Below are 17,814 nucleotides of genomic sequence, written 5' to 3'. Positions count from 1 at the left end.
TACCCGGTGTTGTCTAATGGGGGGGGGGGGCGGGGGAGGGAAGAGGTTAGCGAAGGGGCGAGGGAAGGGAAGGGGTGGAAGAAGGAGTGAGGGAAAGAGGGAGAGAGGGGAGAGAGGGGAGGGAGGGAGGGGAGGGAGGGGAGGGAGAGGAGAGAGGGGAGAGAGGGGAGGGGGAGCCAAATTTACCCATGTGAAGAGTGCTTTAACCTCAGCGTTGCACAGGTAAAAAGGTGTAATACCCTCTACCCTCTGCCACCACCACCAGGTGGCGTTACACGGTACACATTTACATAGAGAAGTTACGGCACCTCTCTTCCCAAGCCCCCCCACACCCCTGCGTGAGGCAGTAGCCACGTGGCCACATAGCATAAGCTGAAAGAATGTTTTAGATCTCTCTCTCTCTCTCTCTCTCTCTCTCCCCTCCTCCCCTCTCTCCTCTCTCTCTCTCCTGTCTCTCTCTCTCTCTCTCTCTCCTGTCTCTCTCTCTCTCCTCTCCTCTCCTCCCCTCTCTCCTCTCTCTCTCTCTCCTCTCTCGCTTCTCTCTCTCTCTCTCTCTCTCTCTCTCTCTCTCTCTCTCTCTCTCTCTCTCATCTCTCTCTCTCTCTCTCTCTCTCCTGTCTCTCTCTCCTGTCTCTCTCTCCTGTCTCTCTCTCCTGTCTCTCTCTCCTGTCTCGTGTGTGTGTGTGTGTGTGTGTGTGTGTGTGTGTGTGTGTGTGTGTTGCCGGCTGTTGCGATTTGGGTGTGGCGTCATGGCGGCTGTGAGCAACTGCTCTGTGTTGTGGTGAGTCCTTTGTGTGTTTTTCTCCTCTCCTGCCCTACCCATCCCTCTCCTTTTTCCATCCTGTGCGCTTTGGCGTTTTGTTTTCATACTTTCTGTACCTTTGTCTTAGAGAGAGAGAGAGAGAGAGAGAGAGAGAGAGAGAGAGAGAGAGAGAGCACAGTTCGGTGTTGAGAGGGTCCTAAGCCGGCGGTCTGGTATGGCCGCCGGGGGGAGGTCTTTTCTTCACTCTGTGGCTGTGTTTAATGGCTTTAGGCTAAATCTGATCTGTTTGTTGGTGTTCGACAAACATTGGGTTTTCTCAGTTCTCGGTTACGAACGTGTCTTTGGTCGAGTTAGAATGGCGGGCGAACGTTTCCGCATTGATACTTACTAATCGCTAACTCGTAAACACGGGCTTGCTTGTGTTCCTCCCAATGAGGTGGAAATTAACGATGTGCTTTCCGCCATTGGAAACATTGTTGGTGCACAGAGTATTCGCGCTGCCTCTCGGATGAATAAGAAATTCGTCGTATTTTTGTCCGAGGAGCACATGGTAGCGAGTGTAGTCGAACAAGGCTTTTTTTTTTTTTTGTATACTGAATCGAGGCTCGTGAAAGAGCTAACATTTACTTCACAAACAAATCAACCAGACAAACAAAATATATAAAATGAGGGAGCGGAAGACAAGATGGGGAGAGAGGGGGAAGCACACAAACATAACATTTGAGAGCAGGGAGATGTGTGGGAGGGAGAGGGCTTGGGGGGAGGAGGCGTGGGAAGGGGGGAGGGAGAAGTATAAAACACAAGGACACCAAGGACTTCCAGAGCAGAAGTTGGTATTTAAAAAAAGTGGATTTGGGGTGAAATTAGCGGGGGTAGAAAAGATCAAGGTTTTGGATGGGGGAAGATAAGAGATGGTGGTGAACAGCTGTTTTAAAGACCTGGAGGGTGGAGTGGGATTGAAGAGAGTGAGGGAGTTTGTTCCCGAGGCGGGAGAAAAGAGGAATGAAGGAGTGAAGGTGAGCAGAGAGTCTTGATTTTGGCAGTTTAACCATAAGAGGGTTGCAGGCAGATCTTGTGTGACCTGTAGGAATATTTGCGGGACAGAGCCCAGAGAGAGCTGGGGGGGGGGGGGGGCAAGGCCAGAGATGAGTCGGTAGAAGACGGAAAGACCACCAACCTGCCTGCGGTGAGTGAGTGAGAGGCCCTTGGAGTTAGCTTCATCGCGGGAGATTCCAATGATTCTGAACGCTTTGGTTTCAACAGCGTGAAGCCGAGCAAGGTGTGAGGCAGGAGCACCAGCCCAGAGGGGAGAGCAGTATTCCATTGAGCTGCGGATGAAAGCCTTGTATGTGGTGAGGAGCTCAGGTGTGCCAAGGAAGGACTTCGCACGACGGAGGATGCCCAGTCGGCGACTGGCTTCGGAGGCCAGATTTGAAATGTGGTTTTCCCAGGAAAGATCATGGCAGATAGTGAGACCCAAAAGCTTGAGTGACAGAACTTCTTGGAGAGGATTATTCAGAAAGTGGATGGGAGGGTTGTCCAGTCGGTCTTTTCGGAGAGACATCGTAAGAGTGTGAGATTTGTCAGGATTGTTCATTGAACCGAACACCTTCCTCTCTGTGTTCGCTTTACAAGCCCCTACGGTAAAGATTAACATCAGTAATATCCCACCATTTATTAGAAATGAGGATTTACGTGAACAATTGAGCAAGTTCGGTAAGGTCGTATCGAGGATTTCGATGGTGCTGATGCGAAATGTTTGCGACCGATTCAAACATGTCATGTCCTTCAAGAGAGTGGTGTACATGATACTGCCTGCACATGTAAAAACGCTCAATGTCGTGTTGAGTGTGAGAATCGACGGCTTTGAATACAAAATGTATGCCTCCTCGGAGGCGATGACGTGTTTCGGGTGTGGGGCTTACGGGCATGTGAGGAGTGCCTGCCCCAATGCGGTTACACCGCAGGAAAGCGGAGGATTGGTGAGGAGCGACTCCTCTTCACCGCACACCGATGGGGAGGAGGCAGATCGAGTGGTTAAGCCACCCACCGCATCCACTGCGGTAAGCGAAGCGCTAGACCCGACCACTCCGACCGGGGCGGTGGGGGAGGGAGTGATAGATTTAGAACGTGAGGTGACTAACCCCACCCCTCCACCTAAGGTGGGAATGAAAGTGGTTGAAGATTCGATTGCACCACTTGCCGAGATTGAGCATGACCTGGAAAATAGTCGATCCTCTCAGGATGTGGTAAGTCCTTGTCCTGATAACCAAACTCGCTCAGACGAGTTAGCAGCTCGATCTGCTAGTGGGGAAAAAATAGATAAAGGGGAAAGTCCTTGCGACTGTGAGGATAACGTTAACCCTTCCCTGACAGATAAAAATGAAAGGGAGGATGAGGTGGGGGCCATACCTATAGCCACAGGGGATATGGTAAATTTGGAAGGGTCTGCAAAGAGTGCGGAGGTCCTTGACCCTGTAAAATTGCTGTTTCCAAAACTAAGTGCTCAACAAATAGTAGAAAAAGGTGCAGATCAAGACGAAGCACTTGATTCTGATGAAACCTCTTCTACTCCACTCTTTAGTGCGTCAAGTGCTCAATAGATTGAGGTGGGTGATGACAACACCATCACCATGGTTTCTCAAGAAAATGTTATTAACTTCCTTGATGAAGCGTTCAGGAAAAGAAATGTAAAAATCAAAGACTACTTTCCAAATCTGCATGATTGTATTTTGACTGCAAAGAACATGATTCGTGAACCTTATCAGGTTAACATGTCAGAACCTCAATTCCAGAGGCTAAGAAAATGTGTAAATCGAGCGGGTAAGGAACTTCATGAATAGTTAACAGAATGGAGATGAAAGTAGCATTCTTAAACATCAACGGTGGTCGCAGTTGTGTGCGTCGCCTCCAGGTGTTTCAAATGTTTCAGAATGAAAAAGATTGATGTGCTGATGTTACAAGAGACGCATGCAAATCAGTCTTCTGAGGTTGAGTGGCGTAAAATCTTTAAAGGTTGCCACTTTTTCTCCAGTGCTTTCGTTGATGCCAAGGCTGGTGTGGCAGTAGTGTTACATCCTGGACTCCAGCCGTTGGAGATCAGATGTAGAGAAATTTGCAAGGGCCATTTACTATCTGTGGAGTTTGTCAGCGGTAACCAAAAGATTTGCACGACTAATGTATCCTGCCCTAGTGCTAACTCTGCAAGAAGTGCTTTTCTTCACAAGTTAGCGGGTTTTTTAAAGCACGATTGACCTGTCCATGTTGGTTTGTCTGGGGGGAGACTACAACTGTACCATCAACCCACAACTTGATAGAAACACTCCTGAGCCTCATCCACCGAGTGCAAGGCCTTTGGCACAGCTCATTAAAAAATTTCAACTTGTGGATGTGTTGCGGGTACAGAACCCTAACATCTGGCAGTACACGTGGGTTTGTGCCGCAAGAAATCTTTTGACAATGGCTCGTTTGGATAGAATTTATGTTAACCGTGATAAGGTAAATCTTGTCAAGAATTCTTATATAAGGCCATCTGGTTTTTCTGATCATCACATGGTTGTTGCTGTATGTGGCTTACCTCATCACGTTTGTAGAAGTGCATATTGGACTTTCAATGTCAAACTTTTACAAAGTGAGCATTTCAAAGAAGCATTCAGAGTGGTATGGAAGGAATGTGAAATGCAAAAGTTTTCCTACCTAAATTTAAGGCAATGCTGGGATTGCACAAAATCCCAAATTAAGAGTTTTTGCCAGCAATACTGTCGTTATAATACCTGTAACACACTCGGTGTGATATCTGCCTTAAAAAACGATATACTTTATTGTGAGCAGAAATCTGGAATGCAACGAAAATGTCCAGCAGTTGTCAGAGAAAAGAACACTGCTGGCTGAAATGGTGAAAGAGCATGCATCTGGAGCTTTCGTCCGACTGCGAATGGACAATATCCAACTTGACAAACCAAACAAAGACTTTTTCAATTTGGAAAAGTCAGTCAAAATCCCTCAACAAATTCACGCTCTGCGCTCTTCTGCCGGTGCGCTTCTGTCTTCTCAAAGTGACATCAAGAATGAATTACGAAACTTTTATTCAAAGCTGTTTGCCTTGAGAACGGTGAACCAGGAAAACAGAAACGGGATGTTTGAACTGCTCCCATCTCTGTCTGAAGACCAGCAACAACAACTGGAGCCTGGCATCTCTCTTGGAGAACTTAATGCTGCTCCTAAAGGAATCCAAGATGGGAAAGCCCCTGGACTTGACGGCTTCCCAGTTTAATTTTACAAGGCCTTTTGGGACATTCTAGGCCCTACTCTACTTGACATCTTTCATGATAGCGTTGAACAAGGTGAATTGCCATTAAGTTGCCGGAGGTCAGTTTTGTGTCTCCTTCCTAAAAAAGGGAACTTGCAAGACATCACAAATTGGCGGCCTGTGACACTCCTAAATACGGACTATAAAATATTGTCAAAGGCGCTCGCGATACGTCTAAAGGAAGTCATCCCCCTTTTGATTGATATTGATCAGTCTTATTGTGTTCCCGAGCGTTCTATTTACGATAACATTTTTTTGGTGAGACTTGATCAGTTTCGGTCGTACTACATCCCATGGTTTTGGTTTGGTTATTTTAGATCAAGAAAAAGCTTTTGACAGTGTTGACCATTCTTTTTTGTTTGCTGTATTAAGGAGAGCTGGTTTTGGACAAAATTTTGTTTCCTATGTTAAGTTGTTGTATGAAAATGCATCCTGTCTGTTGAAGGTAAACAACAGCTTATGTCGCCCTTGGCCCTTTCAGCGAGGCATCCATCAGGGCTGCCCACTTTCAGGTATGCTCTACAGTCTCTCGGTCGAAACTTTACTAGCTTTGCTCCGCAACTCAGTGGAAGGAGTCTCCTTAACAAAAAACTACAAAATGGTCACTTCAGCTTATACGGATGACATTTGTGTTGCTGTTTCCAGCCAAAATGATGTGGGTGAGGTCTCTCGATGTCTGTCCCAGTTTGAGCTCAATTCCACGGCGAAAGTAAATTGGAACAAAAGTGTTGCCTTATGGGTGGGCCCCAGTCCGTCATCCTCAGCTCTGCCTGTGTTACCAGGAGGAATGCAGTGGAATAAAGAAGGGTTTAAATATTTAGGGTTATTTCTAGGAGTCCAAGCATATGAACAAAAAAATTGGGATTGTTTCTTGGAAAGAATTAAGCAGAAACTGGCTAGATGGAAACGGTTGCACCACCTTCTATCGCTTAAGGCAAGGGTGACAATAATAAATAACCTGGTGGTTCCATTTATTTGGCATATGGTTATCCCCCTCCAACCTCTGAGATACGTGGTCACAGGCATTCAGAGGGTTCTAACTCAGTTTTTCTGGGGAGGCCACCATTGGCTTGGACCAGACGTGGTGTGCAGACCTCGAAATGCAGGTGGCCAAAGCTTGATACATGTCCCGAGTCGGATAATGGCTTTCCGCATGTTGACGATAAAGCGTTTATTGTATGGTGTGCGTGTCCTGTGGCGGCCTCTCACAAATGCTTGGCTGCAGGAAGCAGATGGGTTGAAGTATGACCGAGAGCTCTTCCTCATGGACCTGCAGCATGTCAACACGACTCTGCTCCCTGAGTTTCATCAGAGCCTTTTGAATGCCTGGCAAGTCCTTGGAAAACAACGATTAGAGGTGTCCTACGATGCCAAAAAATATATGCATGAGCCATTGGTTCTGAATCCTTTATTCCCTGAAATTTCATCCTCCAGGTCATTTATACATTGCTTCACCAGTAATGGAATAAACAGAGTGCGAGACCTGATGAAGCCTTCCCTAAATGGATGGCTATCCACCGGCTCTCTCACATCAAAAATGGGGGTTCGGTCATCTCGAATGGTGGACAAAGTTTTGAGAGTTGTGATTAAAACTTTCAGGGAATTAAATATCGGGTGGACTGGGGCAGATGAAGTGGTGGACTCTCGTCACTATTTCCCCGAGCTCCAAATCACCTCAAAAAAACAACAGTGTGTCTTCTCAAATACAGATGGTTGTGGTGTGTTTCATGTGATGGGGAAAAAAGTTATTTATGGGATATGCCAAGAGGTGCTTATACCTCAAGAGGTGCCCGCTTATACCGGGTTTCACAAAACCTTTTAAAAATCGGTGGGAGGAGATCATTCCGGCTAGTTCGTTCCTATCTCCAGTGTGGAAAGAGATGTATAGGTCTCCAACTTTAGGTCGAACCGGAGACTTAAATTGGAGATTAGTTCATCAGGCCCTGGTCACCAAATACTTACTTAATAAGTTTGATACCTCTGTACAGAATGTTTGTCCTTTTTGTGAAGAGCCTGAAAATGTGACCCATGCTTTCGTGAAATGTCGGAGATTGGTACCCCTTTTTTGTTTCCTCCAACAGTTATTTTATAAATTTAAGTTTGTTTTTTCTGTTCCAATTTTTCTATATGGCAATGAAACGAGCACCAAGAGCAAGACAGCAGTCCCTTTCTTGAATTTTCGGTGCGGGATTGCTAAACTTGCAATTTATAAAACTAGGAAGATCAAATTGAGTGGCAGAGATGAAAATGTGCTCTTTTGCTTTTAAGGAATAGTGTCGGCCCAGATAAGTTTCGGCAGTGTGAACGACGATTTTTTTTACAGATGAGGTGTTGTTTGTTTTTGTAAATTTTACTCATGCTCAATGTCCACATATATATAGTCACGTGAAAAAGTAAGTACACCCCATGTAAAGTTTTGACTTTTTCAACATATTTCAACATACAGCTATTTGATCTTCATTTCAACAATATTGATAGATAAAGGTGATATAATATAACAAATATGAAACATTTACATTTTGTAGTCCATTGTATAATTTAAATAAACATAAATGCAAATTTCGCAGGTGGAAAAAGTAAGTACACCCCTACATTTATCACTACTTCAAATACCTAACATTAGAATCCGGTGCACCAGCTCAGGTGGAAATGATTAGAACATCGTTAGAGAGGATCTTGGAGGTACCTGTCTTATTTAAACCTCAGACATTTCGTTTGGTTTGCTCTTTGTTGTTGAAGTGTGCGGCATCACCATGCCTTGATCAAAAGAGCTCTCTGAGGCCTTCAGAAAGAAGGTTATAAATGCCGCCGAGTCTGGGCGGGATTCAAAAAGATCTCCAAACAATTTGAAATCAATCATTCGACTGTCGGGAAGATCATCTAAAAGTGGAGAAGATTCCAAACAACTGCCAACTTGTTCAGGCCAGGCCGCCCCAGCAAGTTCAGCCCGAGAGCAGACCGCAAGCTGCTGAAAGAAGTCTCGAAGAACCCCAGAATGTCATCACGGGACCTACAGGTAGCTCTTGCCACTGTTGATGTCAAAGTGCACGAGTCTACCATTCGAAAGAGGCTGCACAAATTTGATCTGCATGGGAGGTGTGCCAGGAGGAAACCTTTGCTGTCCAGAAAGAACATCGGGGCAAGACTAAAGTTTGCCAATGAACACCTAGGCAAAGACCAACACTTCTGGAACAATGTGCTCTAGACAGATGAGTCAAAGGTAGAGCTATTTGGTCACAGTACCAGAAGACATGTTTGGTGAAAATCAAAGACAGCATTTGACCACAAGAACCTGATACCAACTTTAAAAGCATGGTGGTGGAAATATTATGGTTTGGGGCAGCTTTGCTGCATCAGGGCCTGGGCAGCTCACCATTGTATAATCCACTATGAATTCTTCATTGTACCAGAGGGTGCTTGAGGATAATGTGAGGCCATATGTCGGAAACTTGAAGCTCAACCGAATGTGGACCTTGCAACATGACAATGACCCTAAACATACCAGTAAATCCACCAAGGAATGGCTGAAAAGAAAGAAATGGAGGGTTCTGGAATGGCCAAGTCAAAGCCCAGATCTAAATCCCATCGAGATGTTGTGGGGGGATTTGAAACGAGCTGTGCATGCAAGAAACCACTCAAACATCGCACAGCTGAAAGAATTCTGCATGGAGGAGTGGGCAAAAATTTCTCCCAGTCGATGTCAGAGACTGGTAGACAGTTATAAGAAACGCCTACTTGAGGTTGTTTCTGCCAAAGGGGGCAATACCACCGATTAGAGCCAAGGGTGTACTTACTTTTTCCACATGTGAAATTTGCATTTATGTTTATTTAAATTATACACTGGACTACAAAATGTAAATGTTTCATGATATTTGTTATATTATATCACCTTTATCTATCAATATTGTTGAAATGAAGATCAAATAGCTGTATGTTGAAATATGTTGAAAAAGTCAAAACTTTACATGGGGGTGTACTTACTTTTTCACGTGACTGTATGTATATACATCTTTTTTGCTTTTACAACTTTCTTCTCTTGTAAAAATGTGTGGTGTTTTCCGTGTGTTTTGATACTTTTATAATAAAAGCACACAAAAGTCAAGTCTCTCTCTCTGTCTCTCTGTCTCTCTGTCTCGCTGTCTCTCTGTCTCCCTTTCTGTCTCTCTGTCTCTCTCTGTCTCTCTCTCTCTGACTAACTAACTCAGAAACCCTTCTTTCAAATCTCTCTCTGTCTCTGTCTCTCTCTATCTCTCTCTCTTTGTCTCTGTCACTGTCTCTGTCTCTCTCTGTCTCTGTCTCTCTGACTCTCTTTCTATCGCTCTAATAAAAATAATGTGCTCTACCCTTCGCTGCCCTCTCACTCTCTCTCTCTCTCTCTCTCTGTCTGTCTGTCTCTCTGTCTCTGTCTTGTCTCTGTCTCTCTGTCTCTCTTTCTCTCGCTCTAATAAAAATAATGTGCTATACCCTTCGCTCCCCCCTCTCTTTTTCTCTATCTCTCTCTCTCTCTCTCTCTCTCTCTCTCTCTCTCTCTCTCTCTCTGTCTGTCTGTCTCTCTGTCTCTGTTTCTGTCTCTCTGTCTCTCTTTCTCTCACTCTAATAAAAATAATGTGCTATACCCTTTGCTCCCCCCCTCTCTCTCTCTCTCTGTCTGTCTGTCTGTCTGTCTCTCTGTCTCTGTCTCTCTGTCTCTCGCTCTAATAAAAATAATGTGCTATACCCTTCGCTCCCCCCTCTCTTTCTCTCTCTCTTTCTCTCTCTCTCTCTCTCTCTCTCTCTCTCTCTCTCTCTCTGTCGCCACCTATCGGCTGTCGGTGTGCTGGGTGCGGTGTCATGGCGTCTGTTCGTGTCTTGGCATTGTAGCTCCGTGCTCGTGGTTTGTATCTTTACCCTCCCCTTACCTTTTCTCACCTTTGTTCCGTCTTTTGTGTGTCACCCTTCCACGTTATCATCCCTCCCCCCCTCTTGAGAGTGAGAAAGTGAGAGAGCACACGTGGTGAGACCGGTAAAGGTTCCCCCTTAGGGCGGTTCCCTCTTCGGGTTTTTTTTCGCCTCGTGTTACAAATCATAATACTTTTTCCGTTTCTTTTTTCGTAAATATTTTTATTTTTCGTTTGTTTACTGGAGCTTTTTGGCTTCATTAACCCTTTATACATTTATCCTTTGTTTAAACGTGCAAACGATGGCGGATAGCTCTCGTTACACGTCTCTTGAAGCGCTAACCCGGAAGCATGGGGTAGTTTGCTCACCTCCGTCGGGAATCGATGTGGAGGTCATTATCCTTGCGGTCGGAGAGTTAATCGGTTTGGATAATGTAAAAGCGGCTTCTCGCATGAATAAACGCGTGGTAATCTTTGTTTCCACAGTGCCCATGGTTGCTCAAATAGTCGAGCACGGGCTCTTCTTTGCTCCCGACGTGTTTGTTCAGGTATGTCCACTCGACACGCCGGCAGTTCAGATTTCTCTCTCTAACGCTCCTCCGTTCCTTAAGAACAAAGACCTGGTTACTGAACTAAACAAACTTGGTTCTGTCGTCTCTTCAGTTACAATGGTTCCTGTACGAGGAAAAAATAACCGTTTAAAACATGTCATGTCCTTTCGTCGTTTTGTTTATATGATCTTACCGCGTGGTGTAACCTCTTTAAATGCGGTATTGCCTTTCAGGGTCGAAGGTCACACTTATCGGGTCTTTGTCTCCACAGAGTCTCTAGTTTGTTTTGAGTGTGGTCAATATGGTCATTTAAAGGACTCGTGCCCGAAAAAGTCCACAGATAGAGTCACTAGCCTGAATGGTGATGAACAGCAGGGCTATACTGAGATCGTTGTCGATGATGTAAACAATATGGGTGGTGCTGATGCAGACCCCATTGTAGACAAACAGAGAACCAGGAAAAGAACCCTCCCACCTTCTAGCGACCTCAACGAGCCTGATAATAAGGTCTTGGCCGGTCCTCCAACTTTCGCTCAAGTGGTTAGTGAAGGTTATGGTGGAGCGCGACCTCCTCCTCAGCAGTTTCCTCCAGTTGAGGAAATTCCTCAACCTCCCCCGCCTTCAGAATACTCTGAGGGTAATGTGATAAATGCTGAAAATGTATGTGTTGGCCAGACAGCACCTGAGTCTCTCCAGTGTTCTGAGGGTAAACCTCCATGTGAGGTTGAGCCTCCATGTGTGTCCTCTGCTGAAGCTTGTGTTGATTGTGCCACCCCTCCCTCTGTGGGGAGTGGTGAGTGTGTTGGAACTAGTGATCTGTCTGTGGAATCCTCCATTGAGGCAGCTGAGCGTTGTCAAGCTCATGGTCAGCAGGGTGATAGTGCTGAAGTCTCAGATTTTCGTGTCGATGAGCCCGTTGCCTCGGCAATGGACTCTCAATGCAATGATTGTGACTCTGATGGGGGTTCTTCCGTTGCCTCACTGAGTGATGGTGAGGCCGACTTCTCATCGGAGCATGTCTCTCGAGGCTCTGTCCCTCCTGCTGAAATCGTGGATTTCCTACAAAAAACTTACCGTAAAAAGCGCGTGAAAATCTGCGATTTCTTCGTTGATACTCACGCCTTCATTAGTGGGGCTCAGGAAGTTGTACAACAATCTGCGGCCCTTCATATTTCTGATCAATCACTGAAAAGACTGAAGAGGTACCTTGTCACAGCAAGGAAAGAATTAAACCTGTAATGGCTGTGTTGCTGCCTATGTTTCTATGAACATAGCAAGCTTGAACATTAATGGTGGGCGCAGTCAGCTGCGTCGGTCCCAAACTGTGCAATTAGCCAGGAGGGAAAAGATTGATGTACTTTTATTGCAAGAAACTCGTGCCACTGCAGACTGCATGGCTGATTGGCAGCAACAGCTGATTGGCACTTGGTTTTTTAGTAATACAGATTCTGTGAGTGCGGGTATTGCTTTTTTTGTCAGTTCACGTTTGTCTGTCTCCCCCCCCCATCTTTAAGGAAATCGTACCAGGCTATCTCGCCTCTGTAGAGCTTGCATACAATCAGCAACGATTTATGTTTGTTAACGTCTATGCTCCAAGCGATAGCACAGATAGAGGAACTTTTTTTAATCAGTCCTTTAATTTCCTGAGACACCTCTCTTCTGATACGTTGTTGTGCTTAGGGGGTGACTTTAACTGTACTGTAAACCCAACTTTAGATAGGAACAGTGCAGAGCCACATCCAGCTTCAAGTAGGCCTCTTTCCAGTATAATTTCGCGGCATGACCTCAACGATGTATGGCGGCAACAACACCCAAACCTGCAGCAATTTAGCTGGTGTCGGGTTTTACTAAATCATCTTTCACTTGCTCGTCTTGATAAATTTTATATTCCTAACTCTGCTGTCAACCTTGTGACATATACGGCTATTGTCCCTTCAGGCTTCTCTGATCATTCTTTGGTAAAACTGTGCTTTTCTTTTCCTCGTTTCAAACGCCGCACCCTGTATTGGTCCTTTAACACCTCACTTCTGAGCGATCCTTTCTTTAAATCATCCTTTGTGGTTTTTTGGGACAAGGTTGTGGATTTCCAACATCGTTTCCTAAATTTCTGTCAGTGGTGGGACTATGCTAAAGCGCAGATCCGTGTTTTCTGTCAGCAATACAAAACCAATTGCTCTCAAAGTAAACAATTATGTATTGATGCCTTGAAACAAGAAATTCTACGATTGCAGGAAGGTGCTGAGGTCCTCAGTGATGAAAGACGGTGTCAACTCCTCTTTGAAAAACAAACTCTGCTTAAGGAATTAATTCAAGAAAATGGTATTGGTGCCTTAGTCAGGCTGAGAGTGAATGGTTTACTGTCGTCAGACACATGTTGTAAAGATTTCTTTAAGTTTGAGAAGACGACGAAGGCGAGCCAGCAAATGCTTAGTCTTCGGGCTAGTGATGGGCATATTCTTAGTGATAATACGGAGATTGTTCATTTTGTTCGGTCTTATTTTGAGAATGTGTTTTCCTTTAAGCCCAATGATGTGCCTGCAATGCAGAATATTACGACCAATTTACCGCAGATAGATGAGCATCAACGGCATGTCTTGGATGAGAACATTACTCTCGGTGAACTTAAAACTGCGCTCGATGGCCTTGCTGATCATAAGGCTCCTGGTTTTGATGGGCTACCAGCTGAATTTTATAAAACCTTTTGGGACATGCTTGGTCCTGCTTTGCACTCAGTGTTTTTATACAGTCTGCGTGAGGGATTGTTACCCCTTAGTTGTCGGCGTGCAGTTGTTTGCCTTATCCCTAAGAAAAACGACCTGCAATTGATACAGAACTGGCATCCAATCTCTCTTCTCTGCACAGATTACAAGATTTTTGCTAAAACGCTAGCTAACCGTGTAAAGACTGTTCTAAGCACAGTTATACATCAGGATCAATCGTACTGTGTTATGCACAGATCTATGCACGATAACATTTTTTTGGTACGAGACCGGTGGGATGTGTGTGCATTTCAACAACAACATACCGGTCTCTTTTTTATTGACCAAGAAAAGGCTTTTGACTCTGTTAATCATGAGTATTTGTTTCACATTTTAAAGCAATTTGGTTTTGGGGCATCCTTTATTTCATATGTATCCTTATTGTATAATCACATTTTTAGCTTGATCAAAATCAATGATGGTCTCTGTTCACCTTTGCGGATTGGGAGGGGAATTCGGCAAGGCTGTCCCTTATCTGGAATATTGTACTCTCTTTGCATTGAGCCCCTTTTGATTAGTTTACGATCTTCTCTTATGGGATTTTCAGTGACTCCCTCAGAAAATCCCGTTATCATTTCGGCCTATGCTGATGATGTATGTGTTGCTGTTCGCAGCAGTAATGACATTGCTCTGCTATTTGAGTGCCTACGGGTTTACTCTCAAGCATGTACAACGCAAATTAATTGGTCGAAATGCAAAGCAGTTTGGGTCGGCGGTACGCCACCTTCTGCCCTTCCAATTCTCCCTATGAATTTGACATGGGAAAAAGAAGGTGTGAAATACCTCGGTGTTTACCTTGGAACCCCAGGCTTTGTCAAAAGGAATTGGGATGGTTTGCTCCACAAAATCAGCAACAAATTAAACAGATGGAGAGGAATTTTGTCGACCTTGTCTTTCCGAGGTCGTGCCCTGGTCATTAACAACCTGGTGGCCCCTCTCTTATGGCATAAAATGATTGCCTTGCAGCCACCTGCAACGTTGGTGTCGTCAATCCAAAAATGTTTACTTGACTTCTTTTGGGATGGCAAACACTGGCTAAAGCCAGAGACTATTTGCCTCCCACTGGCAGAAGGAGGTCATGGGCTTGTGGACATTCTTTGTCGGGTGATGGCCTTCCGAGTCTCCACAGCTCGTCGTTTTATATTTCTGGAGGCCTTGCCCTGGAAATCGACTGCAAACTGTATACTAAAACAAGCCGGCATGCTTGGGTACAATTGTGAACTCTTCTTCATGGAGCTGCAATATGTCGATGCTTCGCTGCTCCCTGACTTTTACCAAGATGTCTTGAACGTCTGGCGGTCCATTTCAATAACTCGCCAAATGGAGACATACAACAGTGAAAGGTTCCTCCGGGAACCCCTTTTCTACAATGCCCTCTTTCCTGCTATTCCTCGCTCACGTGCCTTTGTGCAACGTTTTGTGAGTGCTGGCGTGAAAACGACTCGGGACCTTCGTGACTGTAACAGTAACAGTTGGTTCTCCGCAGGACATCTTCAAGTAAGAACTGGCATCAGATCTTTGAGGAGCGTAGCCAAGGTCCTACAGGAAATCCTGTGTGTTTTTAGGCACCTGGGCCTGAGCTCAACCGCCAACATTGGTGACCACCATACACCACCACAGATCTGTGCTAGCTCTAGCCTGCCAGCTGATAGCGCCACAACATCTATCTTGCTATCCTCATCGCCACTTTCCAGCAAGGATAAAAAGAGACTGTATCGTTTGTGTATCTCAGTTCGGTTTCCCTCGTTACAGCCTCTTTCTTTTGGGGCTCGATGGAAAGAGAAACTGCCTTCTGGGTCTCCCTCCCATCCGCAATGGTCTGCAATGTATGTTTCACCGATTGTTAAAAGGACTGGTGATATTGCTTGGAGACTCGCCCATATGGTGTTGCCCTCCAATGTTTTATTACATCGTTTTAATGAGGATGATTCAGTGGAATGCCCCTTTTGTATGATTTCTGAAGACCTTTTCCATGCTTACGTAGATTGTGCAAGACTCTTTCCCTTCTTTGGTTTTTTATCAACTTTTTTTAATCGTATGAACTTTTCTTTTTCTACACGTGTTTTTATCTTTGGAACACCACTTAGTTATAAAAAACGCTCTGAGACTGCTCTTGCTAATTTCTTAATTTCTATTGGAAAATTAGCAATTTACAAAACAAGAAAAGCAAAGCTCCTGGCAAATGCTGATATTTTATGTGATGTGGTAATTGTGTTTAAGGCTCTAGTCATGGCAAGGTTACGCTTGGAATTTTCTTTTTGCCAAATGAAAGATGATTTACAAACCTTTGTGGAAAAATGGTGTGCAAAGGGTGGGTTTTGTAAACTTGATCATGGTTTGTTAAGTTTTTTATTTTAGTGCTTGGTGTTTTTATTGTTGTTGTTTGGCTGCACATGTTTTGAATTGTGGTGACTTTATTATTTGCATGACTTGTATGGTTTTCTTACCTTTATAATAAAAGAGCTTCAAAAGTCAAAGTCTCTCTCTCTGTCTCTCTCTGTCTGTCTGTCTGTCTGTCTCTCTGTCTCTCTGTCTCTCTGTCTCTCTGTCTCTCTGTCTCTCTGTCTCTCTGTCTCTCTGTCTCTGTTTCTCTGTCTCTCTTTCTCTCGCTCTAATAAAAATAATGTGCTATACCCTTCGCTCCCCCCTCTCTTGCCCCTATCTCACAAACATTTTGCCTTCTCTCAAGATTTTGAGTAGTTTCAGTGCAAAGTGGATTATAAAGTGTTTCACAATGTTAAAGAAACCAGATTGTTTGTTTTTTAAACACCACATTATTTGTTTATATCACGACCCAAACTACTTACTTAATACCTGCCATGTCAATGGAAAACATCAAGCATCATCATCACCTTGTTTCCAACATCATCTTTTCTTTTCACAGAACGAACCTTGTCAAGGAAACACACGATGTGGCAGACAATTTAGGCTTTGGTGAGAGTCGGTCATCGGGCGGGGTGAGGGTGTGTTTCATCTCCGCACCGTGGGAGTGAAACCACCAGCCGAGAGACTGAAGTACTTACAGGAGTTACTCGGGATACCAAGTACCGTGCACAGCCATGGACCATTGCTACCTGGTCCATCTGTTTCTTTTCATGTCTGCACTCCTGGGTGCCATGGCCCAGAAAAGGGGTTTTGGTCGGAGAGGTGAAGGCAGCAGGGCTCGCCGGCGTGGCAGCCATGATGTGCTCAAAGGGTGAGTGCCAGCCATCATCTCTCTCGCTATCTTCCCCTCTCCCTCCATCCTCTATGTCTCCTGAGAGGGGCAACTTCATGGCAAAATGTAGAGGAGGGTCCATTAGGTAGCATTCTAACAATAGTTGGTGATAACCAAGATAACGATGGGCACCATTTTCAAGCTCTGCTTCAGACAAACCACTTCCATACAATGAACGAAAGTATTGTTATGTCTAAGAGTTTTGTCCAATATGAAATATATTATTTTATGGATATGTATATATACAGTCATGTGAAAAAGTAAGTACACCCCATGTAAAGTTTTGACATTTTCAACATATTTCAACATACAGCTATTTGATCTTCATTTCAACAATATTGACAGATAAAGGTGATATAATATAACAAATATCATGAAACATTTACATTTTCTAGTCCATTGTATAATTTAAATAAACATAGATGCAAATTTCGCATTTGGAAAAAGTAAGTACACCCCTACATTTATCACTACTTCAAATACCTAAAATTAGAATCGGGTGTACCAGCTCAGGTGCAAATGATTAGAACATCGTTAGAGAGGATCTTGGAGGAACCTGTCTTATTTAAACCTCAGACATTTAGTTTGGTTTGCTCTTTGTTGTTGAAGTGTGCGGCGTCACCATGCCTAGATCAAAAGAGCTCTCTGAGGCCTTCAGAAAGAAGGTTATAGATGCCTACGAGTCTGGGAAGGGATTTAAAAATATCTCCAAACAATTTGAAATCAATCATTCGACTGTCCGGAAGATCATCTACAAATGGAGAAGATTCCAAACAACTGCCAACTTGTTCAGGCCAGGCCGCCCCAGCAAGTTCAGCCCGAGAGCAGACAGCAAGATGCTGAAAGAAGTCTTTAAGAACCCCAGAATGTCATCACGGGACCTACAGGTAGCTCTTGCCACTGTTGATGTCAAAGTGCACGAGTCTACCATTAGAAAGAGGCTGCAAAAATTTGATCTACATGGGAGGTGTGCCAGGAGGAAACCTTTGCTGTCCAGAAAGAACATCAGGGCAAGACTAAAGTTTGCCAATGAACACCTAGGCAAAGACCAGCACTTCTGGAACAATGTGCTCTGGACAGATGAGTCAAAGGTAGAGCTATTTGGCCACAGTATCAGAAGACATGTTTGGCGAAAACCAAAGACAGCATTTGACCACAAGAACCTGATACCAACTGTAAAGCATGGAGGTGGAAATATTATGGTTTGGGGCAGCTTTGCTGCATCAGGGCCTGGGCAGCTCACCATCATAGAATCCACTATGAATTTATTCATTGTACCAGAGGGTGCTTGAGGATAATGTGAGGCCATCTGTCGGAAAGTTGAAGCTCAACTGAAGG

The 17,814-nt window shown here is 44.5% G+C and overlaps 1 protein-coding gene and 1 long non-coding RNA gene across 2 annotated transcripts in view; both read left to right on the top strand.

Moving 5' to 3' along the window:
* The window catches only part of LOC144894033 (uncharacterized), a 29,933-nt gene extending 13,654 nt beyond the window's left edge, over positions 1-16,279 (top strand). Inside the window, exon 2 of the long non-coding RNA XR_013624720.1 lies at positions 16,144-16,279. This is a non-coding gene — a long non-coding RNA (uncharacterized LOC144894033). The remainder of the gene's footprint in view (positions 1-16,143) is intronic.
* LOC137434504 (fibrillin-2) overlaps positions 16,144-17,814 on the top strand; it is a 360,988-nt gene continuing 359,317 nt past the window's right edge. Inside the window, exon 1 of the mRNA XM_068127594.2 lies at positions 16,144-16,455. Within this exon, the coding sequence (XP_067983695.2) occupies positions 16,319-16,455 (137 nt within the window). The 5' untranslated portion in view covers positions 16,144-16,318. The remainder of the gene's footprint in view (positions 16,456-17,814) is intronic.

This window comes from Myxine glutinosa, chromosome 10 (genome assembly GCF_964187855.1).
Source record: "Myxine glutinosa chromosome 10, kmMyxGlut1.1, whole genome shotgun sequence".
Lineage (NCBI taxonomy): Eukaryota > Metazoa > Chordata > Myxini > Myxiniformes > Myxinidae > Myxine > Myxine glutinosa.
Note: the sequence above shows the minus strand (reverse complement) of the source record. Positions and strands in the feature narration are given on the sequence as shown.